The 18,424-nt window shown below is 46.2% G+C and overlaps 1 protein-coding gene across 2 annotated transcripts in view; it reads right to left on the bottom strand.

The window, feature by feature from the left end:
* LOC147124060 (organic cation/carnitine transporter 2-like) overlaps positions 1-18,424 on the bottom strand; it is a 222,377-nt gene that overhangs the window by 24,847 nt on the left and 179,106 nt on the right. For both annotated transcript variants that reach the window (XM_085980315.1, XM_085980305.1), the window contains exons 7-8: positions 7,952-8,166; positions 4,358-4,540 (exon numbers count right to left, since the gene is read on the bottom strand). In XM_085980315.1, coding sequence (XP_085836441.1) covers positions 4,358-4,540; positions 7,952-8,166 — 398 coding nt within the window. The remainder of the gene's footprint in view (positions 1-4,357; positions 4,541-7,951; positions 8,167-18,424) is intronic.

Below are 18,424 nucleotides of genomic sequence, written 5' to 3'. Positions count from 1 at the left end.
ATGTGCACAAATCGTTGAAGGTGGCAGGGCAGGTTGAGAAAGTGGTTAAAAAAGCGTACGGGATCCTGGGCTTCATAAACAGAGGCATAGAGTACAAAAGCGAGGAAGTTATGATGAACCTTTATAAAACACTGGTTCGGCCTCAACTGGAGTATTGTGTCCAATACTGGGCACCGAACTTTAGGAAGAATGTGAAGGCCTGAGAGAGGGTGCAGAAAAGATTTACAAGAATGATTCCAGGGACGAGGGATGTCAGTTACGTGGATAGACTGGAGAAGCTGGGGTTGTTCTCCTTAGAGCAGAGAAGGTTGAGAGGAGATTTGATAGAGGTGTTCAAAATCATGAGGGGTCTAGATAGTGTAGATAGAGAGAAACTGTTCCCATTGGTGGAAGGGTCAAGAACCAGAGGACACAGATTTAAAGTGATTGGCAAAAGAACCAAAGGTGACATGAGGAAAAGCTTTTTTATGCAGCGAGTGGTTAGGATCTGGAATCACTGCCTGAAAGGATGGTGGAGGCAGACTCAATCGTGGCTTTCAAAATGGAATTGGATAAGTACCTGAAGGAAAAAAAATGCAGGGCTACGGGGAAAGTGCGGGGGAGTGGGACAAGCTGAAGTGCTCTTGCAGAGAGTCGGCATCGGCTCGACGGGCCGAATGGCCTCTTTCTGTGCTGTAACCATTCTATGATTCTATCACTCTGCCTTCCCAACCCTACTCCAGCACTTCGTTACTCACACCAACTTACCTTGCACCTCCACCCATCCCTCTCTATCTACGTTATCACTTCCTCATCTCACTAGCCAGCCCTCACACTCACCCTCATCCAAGTCCAATCATACCAACTAACAACACACAAGTGTGATTTAGCCAATGTTCATGTAAAGTTTCTGTTAATGTTTTGTCAAACATTAAAACCTTTATTTTCAACACTTTGCATTCTTGGCAGATCTGTGTGCACCTTTGGAAGTGGTTTAGTGAGTTGCAGTGAAGGCTGAGACATAATGGTACCCCCCGCAATGGTGACGAGTGTGAAAGGAATGGCTTGGGCATTGTAGGGATGCTTTATGGTGTTGGTGTGAGATGGTGCCAACCTGGCATATCATGTGGCAGCCAGGGTGTACAGCGTCAAGTGAAGTAAATCTGGCCATGGCGAGGCCATCCCTGGCCTCCCGGGCAGCAATGTGCTCGGGTGCTGATGCCCTGTGTCCTGTGCAGCATCAGTTGATTGCGGAGAAGGTTGGTGTTGTTGTTGGTGCTGCTAGTGTACCTGATGCTACTGGTGTTGGGGCTGATCGTGGTGGGACTCTGAGGACCAAGGTGAGATAGTTTCAAGGGCACCGATGCTGATGTAAAAGATGGCAAGTGAAGTTGAGATAACAGAAGTGAACTGTCAATGGTGAGAGAGGTTGTTCCAATGAGGTGACACTGGATACAGAGTTTGCTCCAAACACTTGCAACCTGCCTAAAGCTCTATCTGTCTTCCAAATGCAGTAAGCAATAGCTTCTGAACTTGGAAAGTGAACAGCTGTGAGATGGGAGCTGTTATACCACATTTGCAGCTGTCAAGTAAAGAGATGATTCCATGCTCATACAACTCCTGACCACCTTACCTGATGTGATCCCCGAGCAGCGTGGACCTCGCGGGCGACCTCGTAAAATGTAAAGGTGAGCTCAAAATACTTTTTAATGGCTGTTACCAAGGTCATGACCTGAATTGCCTCCCCTGCCGCTGCGTGTCAGGTCTGTTCAGCCCTGACAGACCCGACTGTAGTGATCAATAACATGTCATTCTGTGGTGGACACTAGGTGGAGCAGTAGAGCTGTATATAGCTGTATGTATAAGACTACATTACCCACGAGGCTAGGCTACCCACAAGGCAGCAGTCAAGATGGAAGCCTCTACAAGATGCTGTATCTAGTCCACATGGCTCAATAAAGTAACTAGCAAAAGCTAGCTGTGTTCATAATAAGGATGTCTAGTTATTAATGAACATAACATGGTACCAGGGTGGTGAAGATCTGCTGAAAATTGTGAAAAGCGAAATGGAGAATTTGAAGCCACCAGAGCGTTTGAATCTCACAGAAAAAATCGACTACAACTGGCAGACTTTTAAACAGCAATTCGAACTCTACATTGCAGCCATCGGATTCGGTACGAAGCCAGACGCAAGGAAGATAGCGTTGCTGCTTACGGTTGCAGGTCCACAGGCGATAGAGGTATTTAATACATTTGTATTTAATCCAGTGGAGAACAGAGAAAAATTAGAAGATGTGCTAAAAAAATTTGATGCACATTGCTCTCCCAAAAAGAATGAGACCTATGAAAGATATATCTTCTGTTCTCGGACACAGCAGCAAAATGAGACTTTTGATAGCTTTATAACTGATCTGAAACTGAAAGCACAGACATGTAATTTCTCTGAACTCAAAGCATCCATGATTCGTGACCAGAGTGTGTTTGGTATTCATGATAAAAAAGTCAGGGAACGTCTGTTGAGAGAAATCGAACTAAATTTGGAAAATGCTGTGACAATATGCAAAGCCAGCGAGCTAGCTTGAAATCACGCGAAGACTTTCAGTGAAATCAATAATGATGCGAATGTAATGAGTGATAATGCTGCTGTCGGTGCTGTGTCCTACAAGGGGAAGAAACGTGGGCAGAACAGAAATGAAAAGCAATCGGAGGATGAAATTTTAAATTGTAAACGCTGTGGTTACAAACACCAGTTAAGACAATGCCCAGCGTTTGGAAAAATGTGCACAAAGTGTAATGGAAAGAATCACTTTGCCAAACAATGCTTTTCAAAAGTAAAAACGACGAAAGGGCAACGAGTTAATGTGATTGAGGACACTGATTTAAGTGAGACATTTTTTGTAGGAATGGTGTCATGTGACGATATCAAAAAAGATACAGAAAATGTGCAGCCCTCAGAAATAGACAATGCTGAACATAAAGTTAATGCAGTAAAAGAGGACAAATGGATGATCCCACTGCAGATAAATGGAGCATTAGTTACATTGAAACTGGACACTGGGGCAAAAGCAAACTTAATCAGTCTGAGTGACATTAACAATATGAAAGAAAAGCCCAAAATACAGAAAAAGTCAGTACTACTGAAGGACTATAATGGTCAGAAAATAGATAGCTTAGGTGTATGCAGACTTAAAGTGACAGTCAAAGACAAAGTGCATCATCTCATGTTTTCTGTTGTGGCTGAAAGGCTTGATTCACTACTGGGTGACAAAGCTTGTGAGGACTTAGAACTGGTCAAAAGAGTCTACCGTATAAACTGTGCCATAAGCAGACCAGATGACTCAGGTGATGAAGCAGAGAGCCCATCAAGGATGAAAAGGCCAATGGGTATCCATATGTCTTCAAAAAGCCTAGTTTCTCCAAGAAGAAAGAAAAAGACTTTAAGGTCAAAGAAAAGCAGTGGAAAGAGAAAAAGAAAAAGAAGAAGCCTGCACCAGAGCAGAAAGCAGTTCCGGTGGATACTCCTTCTTCCCTCAGGCCAATCTTTGGTGTTCCATTAGCCGAGGCTGCTGAGAGGACTATGCTGCATGATGAGATCCAGCTGCCAGCAGTTTTTCGAGAGTGCATTGACTACATTGAAAGTTATGGCATGAAGAGTGAAGGGAACACTGAAACCCTCTCCAAGCAAAGATCGCAAGGAGACCTCGATCTATACAAGAGCGGATTGATGACAATGCCGCAAATGCATCTTGTCATTCACCGCCAGAACAATCTCATGAAGACACATCAGACTTACCCGTGTTGAGAAGATCCACACGTGAAGTAAAAGAGCCTGATAGACTTAATCTTTGAGTACAATGTAAAGCTTTGCAAATGTGTTGACTGTTTTGAAAATGTTTATGTTTATAGCGCACTAACAAAAGTGTTACTGATATTATCTTTATTGTTTTCTTGAAAGTTGAGTGATATTGATTTTGTTAAACCTCCAAAGAAAGGGGGATGTAGTGATCAATAACATGTCATTCTGTGGTGGACACTAGGTGGAGCAGTAGAGCTGTATATAGCTGTATGTATAAGACTACATTACCCATGAGGCTAGGCTACCCACAAGGCAGCAGTCAAGATGGAAGCCTCTACAAGATGCTGTATCTAGTCCACATGGCTCAATAAAGTAACTAGCAAAAGCTAGCTGTGTTCATAATAAGAATGTCTAGTTATTAATGAACATAACACCGACATCTGGGAAAGTCGCATGGTGGCGGGTTGACAGGGGGGTCCCGATCCACTGTTAAAACATTTTTTTCCCCACCCGACCCGCCACCAAACGTGCCTGCTGACCCCCCGAAAAATTCCCCCCATAATCTTTCAACTCCTCACTCACCAAGATAAACAAAAAACGGGGAGATTATGCTGCCAATCCTCGATGCCATGGAACATACTCCAATCCCCATGCTCCTCACCACAGTCGGATATAGCTCAGAAGAGAAAACGTAGATTATCGCAAAGGATATTGTAATACCTATCTTTCCAATCATCACCAACACTGTTGTCAGAATATGAAGAGCTGTGAAAAACAAATTAAGCAACATTTAATAAGAACAGCAAGATGATACAAAATGCTACAAGTACACCTACTTCCATTAACTTCTTCTGATTTCCAAGCATAATGTTTACTTATTGCATAATCCCACGATCCCTGCAGTGGGGAGCCATGCTTGTTTTTTGGAGATGTGACTGCAATATTGTAGCCAATTTACCCCTTTAGTGTGTTACGATCAGTACAATTGTGATGCAATCTGCACTACATTTGTACTGGGGAGCAAAAACTGTGTCTCTTCCTCCTTTACCTATCTGCTGCGCACATACACACCATGCGAATTGACATCTGTAATATGCGCAGACACCATGGATGTGCAGAACCAAAGCTTTGCCTCTGCTTTGACAGCCATGTTGGAGTAGACAAAGTCAGAAAAAGTCATAGGTTCGGCACTGAGCAAATAATAACCATGCAAACAGAAAAAAATCATCCAACTGTTCTTTGCTCCTGTTTTGCTGGAGACGTGAGTCTAAAGCTCTGTAACTCGGGATGGGAATCGAGTGGGCAAGCGAGCGAGGTGTACAGCAAACCATCCTGACATCGGTAGCATGATGCCTGGACGGTTTAACTTCTGGGCCTCATGCGCATGCCCCCGGTCAGTCTCCCGCCCAAAACCAGCAGGAAGCGGCGGCTGACCGGTGGGTGGGAGCGCAACATCTGTGGCTGGAGACCACCGCGGTGGACCAAAGGAACAGTCCCCAGCACGCGGGTAAATCATGAGGAGGGGGTTTCAGGAGGCTCTCGTGATCGGCTGAGGAGGGAGCCTAGGGCAGGGGAGGCTTAAACTTTCCTTGTGTGGTCTGGAGAAGCACTCCTCCCCCTCCTGGCCCCACGAGGAAAGTAAAAGAATAAAATGTTAAAGGTTTGCCTCTTTGGGCCTCTTCTGGCCCCGGCTCCTCTTACTGTTAGGTTGATCTGGCAGGAAAGCCACAAATGTTTCCCTGCTCAGAGCCATGGTTAAAATAGCAGTTGGGCCCTGGCGACAGCATCGAAGCCCGATCTGTATATTGAAATAGGACTCTGCTGGTTCTACCCACATTTAGAAGAGAAGGTTAAAATCGAACACTGCGGGAAAAGAGTGGAACGTCGGCGGGTAAGTCCCCCGGCCAATTTTAACTGGTCGCCTGCCTGATTTCCTTACTGAGGTATCTTATTTAATAAAAAACTTAAAGGTGTGGTCATTCTATCTGATGTTGTAGCAATTTCTGCCACAGTCAAGAGGGGTGTATCCATCTCCAGGTTGTCCCCAGTAGACCTGCAGACCCTTTGATCCACAGCTAGTCCCAGCACACACCCCAATGCCTGTTTTTTTCAAGGGCCCCTCTGCTTGAGCACCCAATGGACCAATGTAGAAGAAGCTGAAGTGGGAGGCCAGGAATGCCTGCGCCCTTCACTGTAATACTTAGGCTGGGATCACACCAGACACAAGCCCAGTTATATCAGAGTGGGGAACCCAGGAATTCCCAGGTCAAGATTGTGGGGCCAGGGACTTGGCATAATGGCCTCTATGACCCTGCACCTCATTTCACGTTTGCTGTTCCCGGGAATTGAGCGTTCCCCGGGCACAATAAAAAGGAAATCCTCATCAGTTATCTTCAGCCAAAAAAATAGGTGAATGATAAAGAAACCTAATACAGGTATAAGTAATGTAGAAAAAATAAATATTGGGCACGGCTTTTAGTTAAAGTTATCTGTGATTCTATGGGACAAAGTATAGACTGGAAAAAGGCAAGTATGGAACTGATCATCTAGTATAAATTAATCAATATCTGGGATGGCTTTCCAGGTAAGGTAAGTGGAGGTAAAAGCTCTGGAATCATTCACAAGGCAATGAAATGCTGTAATGGGGAACTAAAGAAGGGTGAGCTGCTTATTTTTTCTAATGCTCATGAACAAGCTCAGCACAGACTGGGGACTGAACCTGGGATTTTCCTGGCCTGATAGCTCAGTATCACAGAATCACAGAATCACAGAAACCCCACAGTGCAGATAGAGGCCATTTCGGCCCATCGAGCCTGCACCGACACATATCCCACCCAATCCCTGTAACCCCTACACCAACACATATCCCACCCTATCCCCGTAACCCCACGTATTTAATCCCCCTAACACTAAGGGTCAATTTATCATAGCCAATCAACCTAACCCGCACATCTTTGGACTGTGGGAGGAAACCGGAGCACCCGGAGGAAACCCACGCAAACACGGGGAGAATGTGCAAACTCCACACAGACAGTCGCCCGAGGCCGGATTCGAACCCGGGTCCCTGGTGCTGTGAGGCAACAGTGCTAACCACTATGCCACCGTGCTATCACTTGAGTGGTGCAATTATCATCGCGCCACTGAGAGCTCCTATTTCTACCTTAAAACATTTCTTAGAATCCTACAATCATAGAAAGTTACAGCACGGAAGGAGGCCATTTTGGCCCATCATCTCCGCACCGACCAACAAAGAGCTATCCAGCCTAATCCCACTTCCCAGCTCTTGGTCTGTAGCCCTGCAGGTTACAGCATCCCAAGTGCACATCCAAGTACTTTTTAAATGTGGTTAGGGTTCCTGCCTCTACCACCCTTTCAGGCAGTGAGTTCCAGACCCCCACAACCTTCTGGGTGAAGAAATTTCCCCTCAAATCCCCTCTAAACCTTCCACCAATTACTTTAAACCTGTGACCCCTGGTTTTTGACCCCTCTGCTAAGGGAAATAGGTCCTTTCTATCCACTTTATCTAGGCCCCTCATAATTTTATACACCTCAATAAGGTCTCCCCTCAGCCTCCTCTGTTCCAAGGAAAACAGACCCAGCCTATCCAGTCTTTCCTCATAGCTAAGATTCTCTACTCCCGGCAACATCCTTGTAAATCTCCTCTGTACCCTCTCTAGTGCAATCACATCTTTCCTGTAATGTGGTGACCAGAACTGCACGCAGTACTCTAGCTGAGGCCTAACTAGTGTTTTATACGGTTGAAACATAACCCCCCTGCTCTTGTATTCTATGCCACGGCTAATAAAGGCAAGCATTCCGTATGCCTTCTTAACCACCTTATCTACCTGGCCTGCTACCTTCAGGGATCTGTGGACATGCACTCCAAGGTCCCTTTGTTCCTCTACACTACACAGTATCCTACCATTTAATGTGTATTCCCTTTTCTTGTTAGCCCTCCCCAAATGCATTACCTCACGCTTCTCCGGATTGAATTCCATTTGCCACTGTTCTGCCCACCTGACCAATTTATTGATATCTTCCTGCAGTCTACAGCTTCCTTCTTTTCACTTGAAACAATTTTACTTAAAAAGCCAACAAAAATGTCACCAGGAAAAAGGGAAGCAAATAACCATTGGTATTTCAAAAATGTGAAGAAGAGTTTTCTAAAGGTCTTACTTGGAGGAATAAATTGAATGAGGAACAGAATAACACCACCAAGCAGCAACATGGAAGCAGTTGAAAGTCGTCGAGGTGCATTGAGCATCATCCAATATGCAATTGTGTATGCTACAATTTCACTGATTGCAGAAATAAAGCAGTTGACGTAAGGGTCTCCATGCATGTTGGGAGTTCCCAGGGTTAAAACAAAGTACCCGATGGATGTAATCATCCTACAATAAAACAGAAAAAAAATAAACTTTTCGATGTTCTGTAAAAGATTGGCCTGCTGACTGTATGTAGACAATTATAGAAATTCTGATGACAACTCACACTTATATAACGCCTTTAATGTTGTGAAATGTCTCACGGCACTTCACTGTGAGGAAGATTGGACTGGGAGAAGGTTAGAAGAGATGATCAAAGGTACGGTCAAAAAGGCTTAGTTGCAGCAGCCTTTTGAAGATGGGGAGAGAGATAGGAAGATGCAGAGGTTCAAAAGAGAATTTGAAAATGCAGGGCATGATGGTTGAAAGCTTTGCCACTGATGGTGGAGGGGAAGAACACACAATGGGGGTAATTTTGACTTAGGGGTCGATTTTCAGTGTGCCGTGAAGCGGGCTTTTAGGCGTGCGGGGGGCTAAAATCCCGAATTCGGGGGTCCCGACACCATCCTGCCCAAAACCCGCCTCCATGTAAGTTTCAAAGGAGGCGGGTACCCGCCTCGCACTGGGACTCGCCGACCCGAGGCGGGAAAGGATTAGTGCCAATTAACTGCCTGTTAACAGGTAGTTAACAGGCAGCTTTTAGCCTAATCCCTATTTTGAAGGTTGTCATGTGGGATTCCCGACGGCTCCAAATCATGCCAGGTTAGAAGAGTCGGGCCGTCGGGTTGAAGGGCTTGGAGGGGTCGAGATGTCGGTGTTCCGGTGAGTGATGGGTGCATGAGTGCAAAGGTAAGTGTGTTTGGTGTGTCTAAAGTATGTAAAGAAGTTTAAATTACCTGTACTTACCTTTACAGCCTTCCTTCCTCTAGGCTTCGGGAGTCCATCATTCAGCCAGCACAGAAAGCAGAATGGCTGCGATCTGTCAAAAGTGACAGCCTGCAGCTTTCAGTGCCGGTGAGATTTCTAACTGAGTCTGTGGAGAAGGACTCAGGTTAGAAGTAAGACTGTCAGTGTTTGACAGCTTCAAGCAGCTGTGAAACACTGATATTTCATCTGTCAACACATCTTGACAGATGAAATTTCAGTCTGTGACGTCACCTGTGGCCGGGTAGCCCTTAATTGGCCTGCTGAGCCCGCTGGGCAGGTTCAACAAGGTCAATCAAGTGAAAATCGCGTGGATTGGCTGCATCTCAATGGAGGCAGGACTACAACCCGAAAGTTGTAGTCCCGCCTCCTTCCCGACTTCTGAATGAAAATCCAGCCCTCAGGGTTGTAAAGGAAATAGCCATATTCCAAGAAATACACCATTCTATGAACAGAATTCTGACTTTATTAAAACATGAAAACTGGGTTTAAAAATCTAAACACCTCAATGACACAGGCTGTAAACAGAATACAGGCTTTTGAGATAAGATGAGTTGTTGACACAAAGCTGTAAACACCATATAAGCTTTTGAAATGGGAATGGGTTGCTGACAATGAAACAATGGCCCTATTGAACCAGCAGGTTGGAGCTTCCAGAAAGTCTAACCTTTGGAAAAAACACAATAAAACATAATCCAATTAAATTGTTTTAAACCAACACTTTGGAAACAGGCACATGACGGAGCACAATAGTATAATGTTAAGGTGTCATAAAACCAACACTTCGGGAAACAGAAACTCAGAACATTATAGAACCATACGCCTTCATAAATATCACATCAAATGAAACTAGGAGACATGACGTCTGCTTCCAACCAGCTAAGGTGATTTAAGAAATGAATAGAAAACCTTTGTAAGAATAGCATCAAATAAATACAACTCTTATAACCGTTTCTTATGATAAGCTTTGAACACCTACATAGCAGATAGAATTCTGCAAGCTAACAGCTGAATTGACAGTAAAAATAGAAAAAAGTAAACAGAAATATGACTAGAGATAATTAGCTTACATCAGCAGAAACCTTCAAAGGATATACCACTGAGAAAGGGTATAAAATATAGAACTTTCAGATAGGAAGCCAGAAGTCACTGGAAGGGGCAAGCGATTCTCTCACTCTTCAGAGGCAGGCTCTGTAAGTTTTTAACTCTTTGAGTCTCGGGAATCAAAAGGTACTTTTATTTGATTTTGGTGGATATCCTGGAGGCGGGACTCCCACTTGTCGGGTTTTAGTCCCGCCTCCATTGACTTCTGGCCAACCCACGCTATTTTCCCTTGATTGACCTTGTTAAGCCCGCTCAGCAGATTTAGCAGGCCAATTAAGGGGAAGCCGATTACAGAGAATGTCAGCGTATGACGTTTCATCTGTCAAAAATTTTAGACAGATGAATTGTCATCGTTTGACAGCTCTGTGAAGCTGTGAAACATTGACATTCTATGTAGTTTGATGAGTTCATGAATTCAAGACACATCAAACCTCTTTCTTTAGCAGAAATTAGATGGTTGTTGCATTGGAGAATGCAGCAGCCATCTGTCATCTCTGCCGTGGAGATGCGAGACTCTCCGCATCCCCAACTCTTGAAGCCTGCAGGAAGAAACAAAGGTAAGTAAACTTTTTCTAACACTTTCCACTCACCTCACATACTCACCTCTCCACACTTGCACCCATCACTTACCTTCACAGTGCACTTTTGCACCCCTCCGACCCCCGCAGACCCACTGCTTGCCTCAGTGACCCTGGCGGGGATCGCAGCCTTCGGGAAGCCCGCACTTGTGTGGGTAAAATGGGGATAATCCTCTTGTCTGCCTGTTAACTACCTGTTAACAGGCAGATAAATGGCACTAATCCCCTTCCCACCTCCAAGGAGACGGGACCCGGCGCGGGTCAGCTACCCGCCTGCTGGCAAGATGGCACGGAGGCAGGTTGGGGGGCGGGATGGGCACCTGCCTCCAGATTCTGCCATTTGCCTGGCAGTCCCGCCTCCCAGGGCTGGCAAGATCGCACCCATTGGGTACATAGTCATACTGCATGATTTGTTTTCAGCACACAGAGTTACAGCTCTGGGGAAGATATCAATTCTAAGCCTCGGCTTTTGGGAGAGACTGATGCATTCAAGTAAAAACTTAATAAAGGCGTTAAAACACACAAAAGACAATTCACTGGATATGTTTTATCGTGTTACTGTGGAATTTGGCTATTATTTGAATCTTTTATTTTCTTTGAAACTATTTTTGAACATTATCATTTTCAGTTATTAAGAAGAAAGGCTGATTTTCATTTCAGAAAGCATTTTGAGTGACTTGTGGGAAAAAGATAATACACAACCAGCCAGTGTCATGATGGGTAATTGTTATTAGACTGTCTTGTCATTAGATATTGAAAAGTGAATTAGAGTGCCACCTATTGGCATAACAAGTAATCATTATAGGTAATTGTTGACATTTTAGCATTGGAATTCTCATTGTAAAATGCTGTATGAACATTTCTAATGTAAAATCACGACACAGGAAGTACGATTTTGTGAAGAGGAAGTGTGTGGCCTGCACAAAATGTTCATGCCTGGAATTTCCATGGCACCTCTCCCAATTGCCTGCTGTAGCTTCGGCGGAAGATCGGTGAAAATTCCAGAGAACAGTGTAAATAACCATTTCTGCAGTGATGATCTTCACTGAAGTTATGGTGGGAGATCGGGAAAACACCATGGAAATTCTAATATATACAAAAATTATTTGAAACCATCTTTTTATGGTTGCATTCTTACCTGTCCTAATGTAGCCACCACATCTCATCCAATGCCGCCGCCTTCTGTGCTGTCACAGTCACTTTGCGCATTCCCTAAGATTTCATCCATGGACTTCTCCAATTCCTCATGGTCAAACCTTGCTATTGCTGTCTGACTGTCTTTCCAACATGTCATGGATTAACCAGCACTTCCTCCAGCTGAATGTTGGCAAGACTGAAGGCATCCTGTTTGGTTGTCACCACAAGCTCTTTACCTCTCGTCCTCCAATTCCACTCTACTGCCTGAATATTTGACTTGTGGGAAAAAGATAATACACAACCAGCCAGTGTCATGATGGGTAATTGTTACTAGACTGTCTTGTCATTAGATATTGAAAAGCGAATTAGAGTGCCACCTATTGGCATGACAAGAAAAAAGAAAGACTTGCATTTATAAAGCGCCTTTCACGGCCACCGGACATCTCAAAGCGCTTTACAGCCAATGAAGTACTTTTGAAGTGTTGTCACTGTTGTAATGTGGGAAATGCAGCAGCCAATTTGCACACAGCAAGGTCCCACAACAGCAATGTAATAATGACCAGATAATCAGTTTTTGTTATGTTGGTTGAGGGATAAGTATTGGCCAGGACACCGGGGATAACTCCCCTGCTCTTCTTCGAAATAGTGCCACGGGATCTTTTATGTCTACCTGACAGAGCAGACGGGGCCTCGGTTTAATGTCTCATCCGAAAGACAGCACCTCCGACAGTACAGCACTGCACTGGAGTGTCAACCTAGCCCACAACCTTCTGACTCAGAGGCAAGTGTGCTACCAACTAAGCCACAGCTGATACTACCATGTTACATTGGTTACATTCTTGCTTGTCCTAATGTAGCCAACACATCTCATCCCATGCAGCCTTCTGTGTCATCAGCCACTTTGCGCATCCCCTAAGATTTCATCTATAGACCTCTCTAATTCCTCATGGTCAAACCTTGCTATTGCTGTCTGATTGTCTTTTCAACATGTCATGGATTAACCAGCACTTCCTGCAGCTGAATGTTGGCAAGACTGAAGGCATCCTAAATAACAACAGAAAATGCTGGAAAAACTCAGCAGGTCAGGCAACATCCGTGGAGAGAAATTTGAGTTGACATTTCGGGTTGGACCCTTCTTCAAAACTGGGCGTTCCTGTTTGGTTGTCACCACAAGCCCTTTAACCCTCATCCTCCAATTCCACTCTACTGCCTGAATACTTGTTGAGGCTGAACCTGACTGTGCAGAGCCTCAGAACAATGCTTGTCTCTTGTCTGAGCTTCAAACCTCACATTCAGCCCATCACTAGACTGATAATTTCCACCTCCAAACAATGCCTGTGTCTGTCCCTACCTCCTCCCTGCCACTGGAGAAACCTTCATTCAAGCCTTTGTCACCTTCAAGCTGAACTTTTCCAATTTTCCCAGCTGGCCTGGCCTAGCTCAGTGATTCAAAATCCTCACCAACTTTACATCTGCCTCCTGGATAACGTTTATTCCTCAACCCTCACCTAACACAGATGACTTGGTCATTTATTTCATTGTTGTTTGTGGGACCTTGCTCTGCACAAATTGACTGCAACATTTTCAACATTACAACTGTGACTACATTGCAAAAGTGTTTCAATGGCTGTAAAGCACTTTGGAATGTTCTGAGGTTGTGAAAGGTGCTATAGAAATGCAAGTTCTTTTTATGGCATCACTTCAACTTACCTCTGCAACTTTCTCCAGCCCTACAATCCAGTTCACACAACCCCCACCCAGAATTCTGCAACTCCTTACAAAAGAGTGTACAGAGATTGAGTTTGAGAGTTTGATACAGAAATACAATGTGAGACAATTATAAAAATATATAGATTTATTAAAGAACCGACAAGCAGCTAACAGCTGGTGATTCAATCACAACTTTAACTGTTCAAAATACAAATAGCTTACAATTCTTATTCTCAGAGATCCTTATTCTCAAATCTTAACTTCGTTACATTTTTACATTTCTGCTGCTACTAAGGTCAGAGGTTTGCTTCCTGTTAAGGGCAGAGGTTTGCTTCCTGTATAGGTCTGTAGGATTCGCAAAATTGGACTTTGTATTAATAAGGGTCAAATGGCAGAAGAGGCCGTGATTTTAAAGACTGTTTTAAAAGAAGCCCAGAAAAAGGGGCATACAAAATGGCCGCCTTACCATGTGACCAGTTTATTGGGACACTTTAAAATGGTTCCTGCGCAACCTCAGACAGCTTTGTGGATTCAACCCACAGTAAGTTCTGGAAGCCGTTTCTGAGAGAACGAAACCAGACCCACACGTATACATATGGATTAGATGCAGATCCAGTCAAGATCGGCCTGGAGACAGAGGCCATCTAAATGTTGACCCAGACAAAAGGGGACAATTTCATATTCATGAGAACAGCACCCAGGACTAGATAACGAGATCAGCAGGACATTAAAAACAATGAAGGTCATTCCAGACCAGAGATGGGCCTTTACCGGCCGTTTAAAATATTTTAAAATATAATAACTACCCCGCTGTGCTCCCAGCCCGCCAAAAGTTAAACAAAGACTAACCTGATTTTGGGCGGGAGACGGAAGCTTCTGGAAGAAAGGTATATCTGGAAGACTTTTCGGCAGTTGCGAAAGAGCTTGAACACAGACACAGCTTCGGAGAGAGAACTGGTGGGTGAAGAGGAGTCGCTTCGGGAGAAGATCAGCAAACTCCTCTCCACCATCGGAGGAGGAAGAAGAACCAAGCCAACATCAAGAAGGCCGTTTCAAAGCCGGCGTCCCGCCCCGGGGAAACACATCGGGAGATCATCGACCATCCCCGGGCCGTTGCCGGAACGAGAGGGCATCGACCCAACTTGGGAGAAGAAACAAAAAATAAAAACCCCAAGAGAAGAAACCTTCCAGCCACCCCGGTTGGAGGGAGAAGAGATAAAAATAAACTGAAGAAGCGATGGGAGCCAGCCCAAGGCTCCTCTAACCAGGGTCGAGCCGACGATCCTCGACCCCGCCGACATCCAGGCCCGTCGGTGTCCTGCCGCCCCCGACCCCCACCTCAGGAGAGAGGTGTGGTGCAGCTCGCAGGGGCTCCACGCTCCATGTGGAGACGGAAAGCCTGAAAGGATCAAACGCAGACTGGTTCAAAACCTTGCACTTCCTAGTGGGATTGGTGAGCATGTTTCTGGCCCTTCACAATCAGATCTAGATAGGTTTAATAAGGGGGTGGATTTAAGGGTACAATTAACATGAGTTGTTGTCCCTCGATGTTCTGTGTGTTTCCTTATTTCATGATGATCTTTGTAGAGTATAAGATGCCTGTATTTGCCTTAGTTAGTACTGTGTCGTTATGATTTGTTTTGTGTTTTCCCTCCCATGTACTCTCTTATCTGCTTGCATTTGATTTGATATTTTTCCTTATGCAATAAAATTTCATTTTGTTTCATCAAACTTGGTCTACAAGAGTTTTCTCTACATTGTAGTTCCTGCCCCTATGTCCAGAGTATAGAATCTAAGGGGCGAGTGGGTCGAACCACTCAAGGTTTTACTGTGCAAGAGAGAGAGGCCTCTAGAGAGAGAAACCTCAGGGAAATCTCTCGAGGAAAACCCCTTACAGAAAATGGCGACCGTGGCAGGACTCTGGCAGCAGGATTGCAATGTAGTAGGTCCAAGTTTGAATGGTCGAAATGCAATGGATGAGCAGATAGCGGATTATGTCTTTGGCAAGGTAAATCTCACTAAACAGTGGATTTCCGATCTCTGGCGGACAGAGAGCAAAGAGCATAAGAAGTCAGTGGAGAAGGCAGTATGGCTGATGTGTTACAAGAAGCAGGTCCAGATCTTGGACCGGGTCGTTGCAGCACAGGCAGCCAAGATCACAACCCAGGCAGCAGAGATAGAGGAAAAGGCCATGGGTGGGGAAAAACTCATCACAGCGCTTCACGCGCTGAATCAGGAACGCCAAGTGGTAGCTAGTCAACATCAGGCTAGGATAGAGTACCTGGAGTGCCAGGTTACTGAGGCAAAGATTAATGAAACGAGGATACGGGAGAAAAACGCCCGCCTCGCACACCAGCTAAGAGCGCAGGAGGAGAGAGTAGTGGAGGTTAAGGCAGCTTACAAGCTAGCCCTCAAGCACGGGTTTGAGAGCACAGACCACAGCCCCTGCTAAAAGACCATGGAGGACCTAAGAACGGCCCTGGTTAAGGCATGGTGTGTCTCGTCAGCCCGAAAGCCAGTCACATGGACTTTTTAAAGGAATCAAAACAGCCGATTCCAGCTGAGGTAGTTGTGGTACCAGCCACCGAGCCCTCAGCACTGCCGAGCTATAGTGAGACTTGGCCGGAAAAGGAGGGGGTAGTGAATGAGGAGGTAGCCGAGGTGGAGTGTGAGGAAGAACCACTGGTCGCAAAGCCGGGACCGGCACCAATGTGTCCCGCTTGGCACCAGAGGTTCGGTCCCAACGCTGCCGATGGCAGTATCGGACCCCACCAGAACCAGCTCGTGGTGCCCTACGCTGGCCCGCAATTAAGGTCCATGGTGAGCCACCTCGCATGACTCACAGTAAAGGGAGATCACTCGCTTCATTTCAGGGAGATAGAGGAAACAGCAGCCATTAATGACTGTGATGATCAGGAACAGGTGAAACTGTTGCTTTTCTCCCTGGATTGCACAATCCTTCAGTGCCTCTCAGAGGATAGTAAGAGGGGACGGAAAGGGTATGCGGATCTCAGGGAGGAAGTTTTAGAAGTAATGGGAGTGGACAACGGTAGTCTGTTCGACCGTGTGGAAGGGACCGTGCAGCTATCTGGAGAACCCCCACGGGTTTTCGCAGAAAGGCTGTGGCCAGTGTATCGACGCAGCTGTCTGGGTATGCCTGAACGGGCGGTAATGAGCAACGAACAGCAGGTTCATTGGCTCCGTTGCTTGGTTACCAACAGCTTGCCAGAGATACGGGCCCTAGCCAGATCTTGGTTTGATCCCCAAGGTCCCGGTGTCACGGAGGAGACGGTACTCCGTCAGCTAAATGTAGCGTACAAGAATTGTAGGGGTCAGGAAACACCTCCCCAGAAAGGAAAGGTGCATGAGGCAAAACCCGCAGCCCCAAGCAAGGAGTGGCGTCAGGGGGGGAATCGCCCTGTCCAAGCCAAGCTCAATTGCTATGGGTGTGGGAAGGATGGACATTGGCGCAAGGACTGTAGAAATCCGTGGAAGGATAATAAAGGGAGATTTCCCACAGCCCAAGCCCAAGCCCAGACTGCCGCCCCAGCACCAGCCCAAACCCAAGCCGTAGCTCCCGTCCCAGCACAAGGAGCTGGTGCAGTTATGGATCCCGCTGCGATTGAATCGATCATAGAGACAATGCGGTCTCTGATGATTTCGCAGGGGAAAATAGCTGTCACCACCGGTCTTGTCGCTCCCGAAACCCCGACCGCTGTGCCCAAATGACTAGAGCCGGCGCAGCTCGTTTACTTGTGTGCGCTGCAATATGATATATGGAGGCGACCCCTCGTGGAGATGGAGGTGCAGGAGGTAAAAGGGACCTATTTGTTGGATACGGGGGCATCGTGCCCCGTGATCCACACAGATAGCCCCGCCACCTCGCCTCTGTCCACCGGAGTTCCATATATTCTGTCGGGCTTCACAGGCAAGGAACAGGCTGGCACACATTCCATTCCCCTCTCCATTCATTTAGGACCACTCCGCACCAAGTGGAGGTGTATACTGATGAAGTGGGAGGTGGAGAATGGGAAAGGGATCCTCGGGTCCGATTTCTTGGTCGAACACGGAATCCTCGTGGACCTAAGAAACCATTGTCTTTGGCGAACGGGTAAGGGTGAGCCGGGCCAGGTAGTCGTCATCCCAGGGGAAGGAGAAAGAGGGACCCTGTGTACCGTGAAGCCAAAAGAGGGCTACGACCTCGAGCTCATGGTCGCAGGCGTCCCACAAGATTTGCAGGCATTCGTGTGTGACCACCTGACGACGTTTGCCACTCACAAGCACAATTGCGGGAGGGTCACCGGGTTTGAGGTCAGAGTAGACGGAGACCCCATGGCCCGACCCCAAAAACAATACAACTTCCCCCGGGAAGCGGAGCCCGACATGGAGACAGCAATATCTTCACTGGTGCAGCAGGGCGTGTTGAGACCGATAGTCACCCATGTGAACTCTTCGTTATGGCCGGTGAGGAAGCCAGACGATTCCTGGAGAGCCATGGTGGACTACCGAGTCCTCAATAGCAACATCCCAGCCTGCGTGCCGACAGTAGCAGCAGTTGCCGACCTGATAGGAAGTATTGCAGCCTCCGCGACCACGTTCACGGTACTGGATATTTCTAATGGGTTTTGGTCCATCCCTTTAAGGAGGGAGGATCAGTACAAGTTTGCCTTTACATTTAAAGGGCAACAGTACACCTGGAACTGCTTGCCACAGGGTTTCCACAACAGCCCCAGCATTTTCCATCAATGCATGGCAGGGAGTTTAAAGGAGTTCAGTCAGCCCAATCAGCTAGTGCAATATGTGGACGACCTGCTCCTGTTCACAGACTCAAGAGAGGAGCATGGCCCACTATTGGCCGAGTTATTGGAGCTGTTAGGAAGAAAGGGTTTCAAAGTAAACCCAAAGAAGGCACGGATCAGCCAGCAGGAAGT

This window comes from Somniosus microcephalus, chromosome 1 (genome assembly GCF_052327205.1).
Source record: "Somniosus microcephalus isolate GS21.2 chromosome 1, FLI_Smic_1.0, whole genome shotgun sequence".
NCBI lineage: Eukaryota > Metazoa > Chordata > Chondrichthyes > Squaliformes > Somniosidae > Somniosus > Somniosus microcephalus.
This window is presented reverse-complemented; position numbering and strand designations above follow the sequence as displayed.